Genomic DNA, 8,247 nt, shown 5'->3' with positions numbered 1-8,247 from the left:
CCGTGTTGGGAAGGCGCTGAAACCGATGGACGATGCGGCGCTGCTTCGCCTGTTCGAAACGGCGACAGACTTGCAGGACTGAGTCCACCGTAGAGCAGTCTTTGCAGAGAAGTATATTGAATGCGTCATCGGCGATACCCTTAAGTATATGGCCCACTTTATCATCTTCGGTCATGGAGGTATTCACCTTTCGACACAATGCGAGAACATCCTGTATGTAGGCCAGGTATGACTCGGTTGACGACTGAGCCCGAGTAGCCAGGTCTTTTTTGGCTGCCAGAGCTCGCCCAATTGGTTTGTCGAATAAGTCCTGCAGTTTTTGTTTGCAGATGTCCCACGTAGGCATCTCCTGTTCGTGATTGGTAAACCAGGTCTTCGCCGTTCCCGCCAGATAGAAGATGATGTTTGCCAGCATTATGCTAGCATCCCAGCGGTTATTCTTGCTGCACCTTTCATATTCGTCGAGCCAATCTTCAACGTCCTTGTTGTATTCGCCGTTAAAGATAGGCAGATGACGGATTTTGGTTAAAACCATGGGGGCAGCTGGAGTTTCCGTAGCGGGTGATGCGTCCTGGGATGCCATGCTTACTGCGGTAGTCGGTGGGGTGAGCTCAGGGAGATGACGTCCACTGCGCAAATCCAGGTTTCTGGCGTGAAAGTACGAGGAGCTGTGTCAAGGGGAATCGAAAGTACCTCCACCAAGGTGTTACGGGGTAGTTCAGCTTGTAGCAGAGGGCGGACACCGAAGACAAGGCTTTCCAACGGACGTTCTCTGTAGGCACTAGCCGACGCTGTTGAACGTCGTCTTCTCTCCAAAAACTCACGAGAGTCTTCTTCTTCTTTCCTTATGCGTATGCGTTCTTCTTTCCTTATGCGTTGCACCGCCTAATGTGACAATATTTACATCTCTTGATGCGCTCTTTGGCTTCATGAGGTCCAACCTAGACAGTAGACAGGACGGCTCACCCCCCCCCCCACTTCTTTTAACGCTATCTGCGCAGGCCCATACCGTGCCTTCTCCTCATAGGCTTTGCGGCCAGGTTTAAGCTTATTTGTGAAAATAGCAAAAAATATTGATGCTAAAAGTGTGCACAATCTCTTTAATGACATGACCATGACATGGCCATGGCACGGCAAATAAATTAGCCATATAAATGAATGGCAGTGCAAAAACAGAAACAATACAAAAGGAAAAGTATTTGTAAACAGGCACATTATATTACACCAGGTCAAATCACACGATTGAGGAGGCTGGACATGAATCTGATGACGTGTGACGCCTGGGGACTGTCTGTATGACGAGGGTTTTCACATGAAGGACGAAGCAAAACAGTGCCTTGCAAGCTAAGCTCAGTTCCATGAATACCCCTATACAGCAGTGGAGGAGCTAATAAAGAAAACTTAAGACTACCAGAAACTAAAATTGTAAAGCCTAAAACTGTACCTAAAGATGTCGCAGGGTAAAATGATAACGGCTGCTGTACCTCTCAACGTGGCTTTTAAAATGAACATATAAATGTTTGAAGCAGAAGTGTTCCCATTGCCTCGTCAAAACTGGTGAAGTTGCCACTTAATCTAGATATTTACAGATATACAGAACATATTTACAGACTTAAACATAAAATCGGATAAAATGCAAAACTTAAAAACAAAGGACACAATAAAATGAAAGGCTAGCCAACTAAGGCCATTGCTTGGACTGCCGGCGGCCCTTAGTCTAAAACCTCAGCCAACCGAGGAATTCATTGCTTCGCCCGCCGACGGCCAGTTGTCCTGCGCGCTGATTGAGGCACTTCCTCCACTTCCACGAAGCCTGGATCAGTCGGCAGGAGCTGGTGTCTGCGGGTCCTGCGTGTGCTGGCCGGTGTACTGCGCACAGGATGCAACATTCCTTCTCTTAGTAATGCCCGACAGGGCTGCCACCCCGTGAACAAACTACGAGAGACATAGTAGAGTTCTGCTGCTAGATGGCGTCAGTTCGTAGGTTAACAATTAAATGTAGTGTTGTGTTTCTTTTACTGTTAGTTTGCTCTGCCAGAAAAGTCTAATGCTATGGCAAGTTTAAAAGAACAAAGAGTGTGTTTGAAATTTTGCTTCCTGCTTGAAAAATCGGCAACGAAAGCTTACCAGACGTTGCAAAGGGTTTTCAAAAAGGATTCTATGAGCTACACACAATTTTTTGAGTGGTTCGGATGCTTTAAACAAGGTGAGATGAGTGTTCAAAATCATGTGCGTTCTGGCGTCCTTCAATGTCTTGAAACAATAAAAATGTTGAGAAAAACCACCAAACAATCAACAAAGACAGTCATTTCACGATCGACCAAATTGTGTAGACAACCTGAGCAGTGTTGCAACAGATTGAAGCCACCACTGCTGCTTGTTCCGAGTCCCATCCAACATTGTCTCATTATTCGCCTTGTTCACTGCATTCAGGTGCTGCTTTCTAAAGAGGCCAGTGGAGCTGAGGAGCTAGAGTTTTCAAGGACCTCCTCAGGTCAGTGTGTTGTATATTAAACAACAAACAAACACTAATTAAAACACTTTTTACTATTACAGCACCGTTCATGGAGCGTCTGCCGGAATTCTGCACCACGACAGGTGACATGCCTATCTACCTTGAGTGATTCGAGGCCTTTGCAAGAGTGAATAAGCTGGACGAGCAAAGCAAGATGAAAGTGCTTATCACTATACTGGGTGACTGCGCATATACCACTTTGCGGAACTTAATGTTCCCGGACGCTCCCGAAAAGAAGACTTATCAAGAGATAAAACAGGCGCTTCTGAACCATTACGCGCCGAAGTGTTCAGTAGTCACAGAGCGGTGTAACTTCCACGAACACACACAGAGACCCCGGGAAACAGTTGATGACTTCATCACAGAACTGAAGCAGCTAGCGACAAACTTCTCGTTTGGAACGTTTTTGTTTGAGGCACTGAGGGACCAGCTTGTCGTGGGTGTGCGCAGCGAGGTTATTCGGTGTAAGCTTCTGGCTGCTGAAGACGACAAGGGCTTAACGTGGAATAAAGCGTGTGTTATCGCTACATCTATGGAAGCCACTGAGAGCCACGCGAGGGAGATGCTACCAGGACCCAGCATGACACAAGAACTGGAGAAGGACAGAGCAGGAACTATGCAGTTGACCAACCACAATCGGCGACGTGGGATGCCGAGCGTAAGAAAAGTGTCCGCTGACAAGAACAGGATACCATCGTGCTTTCGTTGTGGGGTCACCACCACCCGAAGGACTGTCGGCACATCAAGGCAAGGTGCTGCAATTGCTCTCGGACAGGACATTTAGCTAGCATGTGTGCTACAAGGCAAAGCAATTTCACTGGGGAGGAGGTGTCTAGTTTGGAATTTTACGCGCTAGGAGAAAGAATTCATCCATACAAAATTGACATGAACGTGAACGGGAAATCCATTGCTATGGAAATAGATACAGGCTCAGTGGTATCTATTATTCCTGAAGATAAATTGGTGAAACATATTGGACATCTGCCATATTAGCGTGTGCAGTTTCGATTACAGACATGCAACGGCTCAAGTGTGCCATTGAAAGGCAGGGTCACAGTAACTAACTTATGAGCGCACTTCTTTTAGACTGCCGCTAGTGGTAGCTGCAAATGAACAAGGGCGCACGGTACTGGCATTGCTTGGCCGCGACTGGTTGAGTCACATTTGCCTAAATTGGTCACAGGTCTTTCGAGTGAACACAATCACTAAACAGGAAGGGCTGCTAGACAAGTACAAGGACGTATTCACGGGCCCAATCGGAACTATAAAAGGATTCGTGAGCTCTATTGTTTTGAAGCAGGGAGAACAATCTGTATTCTGTAAAGCCAGGCCAGTGGCGTATGCCCTGAAAGACAAAGTTGAAAAAGGGTTGAAGGAATTGGAAGCGGCAGGTGTGTTGTACCCGGTATGCGAAAGCCAATGGGCAACGCCCGTTGTAGCAGTTCTGAAGAGTGACGGAGAATCTGTCAGGCTATGTGGTGCTGAGGTACAGATGACCGTGGCCCCCTGCTGGTTATAATACACAACACTGTGAAAGCAAGATTTCAAGATACAGTTGAATCCCGCTATAACGAAATTCACGGTGCACGAAAAAAAATTCGTTCTCGCGGAACTTCGTTATCGCAAAAATTTGACGTGAAACGCAGAAAGAATTGCCCAAGCGCAGCAAAGGCGTTTAATGCCAAAAATCTGTAAGCTTGGTTTGCTTACGCTTCACGGCGAGCAACGCCGTCACGCGATTTTCGCACTCGGTCAGCAAACCCATTGCAACATCGTCGTCTCGGACAGCAACGAAATTCCTGATGACATCAAAAGCGTCCATCACCTGTACGGCGGTTGCCGCAGCCGGCGCTTCCTGTACGTCGTCGTCTTCTTCATCGGAAGAGTCCTTATCATTCCGGGCAGCTTTTATGATCTGCTCATCACTCACATCTTCGTGAACAACAACACAAGCGTCAGCGCCGATGTATTCGTCGAGCTCGAGATTAGACGGCACGGTTCCTATTTCTCCCAGCGTTTTCCAGGCGGCCGCGATCCCCGGAGCCGGTGACGCCTCTTCGTCGTCGTCTGTAACGCCTGGTGTTAGGCCAGCAGAGTGTACGGGTCGACCTTCGGCAAATCCGGCGTGCCTGAAACAGTTCACAATTACTGAGCGCCCCAGTGTGCTCCAGGCAGCAGACATAATCTGCAGTGCCACGTACAAGTCCACCTTCGTGTCTCGGCCGGTTTCAGTGTTAAAAAGCAGCCGCTGAATTAACCTCCCGCGGTAAGCGCGCTTCAGGCTAAGAATCACGCCCTGATCGAGAGGCTGTAAGACAGACGTGCAATTGGGAGGGAAAAACCTCAGCTCCGTGTTAGTGAGCTTGACTTCGCCCAAAAGCAAGCAAACTTTACGGCCCTGCCGCTTCATGTCGCGGTCGAATGCCATCATCCACTCGGTGAAAATAGCGCGGGTCATCCATGACTTGTTGTTCGCCTTGTACTGCACAGGTAGGCTACGAGTTCCCTTAAAACAGCGCGGCTTGGCACTTTTGCCTATGACTAACGGCGGACGCTTGTCCGAGCCATCCATGTTTGTGCAAAGCAGCACTGTGATGCGTTTTTTGCTGTGTTTGCCGCCGTGACAGCGCTGCCCCTTGAAGTCGAGCGTCCTAGCCGGCAACATCTCGTAGAATAGCCCGGTCTCGTCGGCGTTGTAAATGTCTGCAGGCCATGTTACTCGCCTTCCAAGCAGCAGTCCACGTCTGCTGACATTGACTCGCCGCACAACACTTTTCCAACGATGTTATGGCGGGCCTTGAAACGGTTTAGCCAGCCAATGCTGGCTTTAAAATCATCAATGCCAAGTAGGCATGCATAGTTCAAGGCTTTCTGCTGGACGATGCTTCCGGACAGGGGGACGTTGCTGGCTCGTGCTTCCACAAACCACGCATGCACTGCTTTGTCCAACTCTCCATGGAGGGGCCGCGTCACCTTTTTGTGCTTCGAGGATGTGCCTGAAGCAAGTGCCATTCTCACGCTGTCCTTATTGCCTAGAATCGTTGACAGCGAACTTGCAGGAATTCCGAAGTCTTCAGCAATTGCCGCTTTCTTCCTTCCGCTTTCTGCTTGGGCGATTATTTGAGCTTTTTGCTCAAGGGAAAGAGTTTTGCGTTTTTTCACTTGCGTTGCCATCGTGTCCCGCGGATGAAAACTCGTCGTTGTCGAAGAGAAAGGCAGCGAGTGAACAACGCGACCACGACACAAAGCCAAAATGGCGGAACTGCAATCACGTGATTTCATGCTTAATGTGGCTTTGGATTTGACTTGGACTTCTCGCCAATAAAACTAGTTTCGGTTTCGATTTTGAACGCAAAAATTTCGTTGAAGCGGAAACGCTCTGCAAAAATGGTTCGTTGTGCAGAGAAATTTAGGCCATTAATTCTTATAGGATACTCGCGGGGAATAAAAAATTATTCGTTGTCGCGGAAATTTCGTTGTGGCGGTATTCGTTGTGGCGGGATTCAACTGTATAAGCACACAGATGCCCCATGCTGCTGTCACTCTGCTTGACCTTTGTTTCAAGGATGTCTGCAGCAACCAGCAAGAAAAGGGGCACATGCGGTCCCTCTTGTATTCAGTACTTTCAGAAACAGGAACAGTCAAGGCTGTTACGGTCCGGCTCAAAAGAAACATCTGCGCAAGAGCAGACAGATCGGAGAGGAGAACAGTCATCCGTTTGGAAAGTGTTTAATACCTTGGTATCATCAAAACACAAAGGAAATCTTTGTTCTTTGAGGCAAGAAATGCCTTCAGTCCCCAGTGTTGCCTCGTGGTAGCAGTCCATATCAGTGGTGGCAAACAGAAGGAAACATCAAGTATGGAGCTCTTGCAACCATGGCCAGAAAGTACCTTGCCATTCCGGCTACTCAGGTGACAAGCAATAGACTCTTATCAACTTGCTCCAAGACAGAAACTTGTTGCGGTAATCACTTTCATCAGACAGTGTGGAGCACCTTGTTTTCTTGCACGGCAACTCAATGCGGTCCAAGCTTCCATAACATTTCCCACAGACCTACTGTGCAAATTTACAGTCCAGAACCATGTGTTGGTGAATATACCTAGTTACATTACAGCCTTGTATACGTGGGCTCAACAGCGCCGGGTCGAGTCAGCGTCGAGTAAGCGAGGTCACTATTACTCGACCCAGTTGGTGTCTACATGAACTCACTCTCTGGCGAGTAAGTATCGCAGCGGCACGTAGCGTCGAGATTTGAAGTTATTGTGCAAGTTTCCTACTCGTATTTGATTCCGTTGCCTTTTAATATCGAGAGCTTTGATTATTATTTTTTATTGTTGATTAGGGCTAAAAAGCATTCAAGTTCACTGACGCTCCTCGCCGCTCCGGAGGCTTTCTGATTCCAGAGTTCGCCATAACTCGACTCCCTGACTCGACAGCGTCTACATGCTATTAGACAAGTGGGTCAAGCGAGTTAACCGAGTTAACCTATTTTACTCAACCCGACTTTGTATACATGAACCCAACAACTAGTTTTTTACTCGACCCGACTCTGTTGAGTCCATGTATACAGGGCTTATGACGCCTGAGACTGCCTTTGTTTTGTTCCCATAGTTAAAATACTCTTTTTACGTAGAGTGCTGCCATTGGAACATGCCCAGTCTTTCATATACCCATTTAAATTTTTTTGACATGTGCTTTGTTTCACTGCATCTGCACTACTTCTAATGTTCCACCTTTTGCGATAACAAATTGTATCTTTGTGAATGGTCGTTTCTCATTCTGTTGAGATAAGTTTCATTCCTAGTCATTAACTGCTTAAGTAATAACTGCAGAGTAATGTAGTCTTCTATCTACATTTTCCGTGGGATTTCCCAGCAGTGTTAGTGCCTTAATTTAGTCAAGCATTTTTAACGTTTTTGATGGCTAGTTGGGAAAGTCTTGTCTTATTTGATAATCTAGTCTTCTATCTACATTTTCTGTGGGATTTCCCAGCAGTGTTAGTGCCTTAATCTATTCAAGCATTTTTAACGTTTTTGATGGATAGTTGGGAAAGTCTTGTCTTAGTTGATGTGATGTTGTTCAACTGAGGCCATGTTGACAGTACTTAATTTCTAGTTCTACGCTTTAGTAGTGCCAGGCTGTACTTCTAGTCAAGCTGCATCTAGCAATTTTATTAACCTCTGTCAACTCTACTTGAATTTACTGAGTGCTATTTCTTTTTTTTGCATGGCACTGTGCAATCTTTTTGTTTTTAAAGATTTAGATTTGATTTCACTAGTAGTCAAGGTTGATGCAGCTGTGAATTGTTGTGAACTATATATCAAACAGCATTCTGAATAAAATTGAATTTCAGACCCTTTTTCATGTTTCGAAATCAACGTAAAATGATATGAACATAACAGTATTCGATTCGTATTCGATTCGCTGCTTTCACTATTCGATTCGTATTTGATTCGCTTTTTAGCTGCATTATTCAAAGTCTATTCGATAGCAAGAGTGTACTATTCATATTCGATTTGGCTTGGAAAAAGCACTATTTGCACCCCACCCCTATTAGCAACAGGTGCCACTCAGATGATTGACGATACAGCAGACACCCCATATACTTATCCAGTAAAATTATGGATCAAAGCAGGTTTACAGTAGCAGACAGATTAGTCGCGTTTCAATAATTCAGACTTGGGTGATATTTTGGGCTTCGGTTGGGAACTGTCACACACCTCATAGGATT

The 8,247-nt window shown here is 46.4% G+C and overlaps 1 protein-coding gene across 1 annotated transcript in view; it reads right to left on the bottom strand.

Annotated features, from left to right (window-relative positions):
- Positions 1–1,086: 1,086 nt before the first annotated feature.
- LOC146185078 (kinesin-like protein KIF15) overlaps positions 1,087–8,247 on the bottom strand; it is a 45,610-nt gene continuing 38,449 nt past the window's right edge. Inside the window, exon 13 of the mRNA XM_084606067.1 lies at positions 1,087–1,869. Coding sequence (XP_084462193.1) covers positions 1,743–1,869 — 127 coding nt within the window. The 3' untranslated portion in view covers positions 1,087–1,742. The remainder of the gene's footprint in view (positions 1,870–8,247) is intronic.

Source organism: Amblyomma maculatum, chromosome 6 (assembly GCF_055883805.1).
Source record: "Amblyomma maculatum isolate TAMU_Amacu chromosome 6, ASM5588380v1, whole genome shotgun sequence".
Taxonomy (NCBI): Eukaryota; Metazoa; Arthropoda; class Arachnida; order Ixodida; family Ixodidae; genus Amblyomma; species Amblyomma maculatum.
This window is presented reverse-complemented; position numbering and strand designations above follow the sequence as displayed.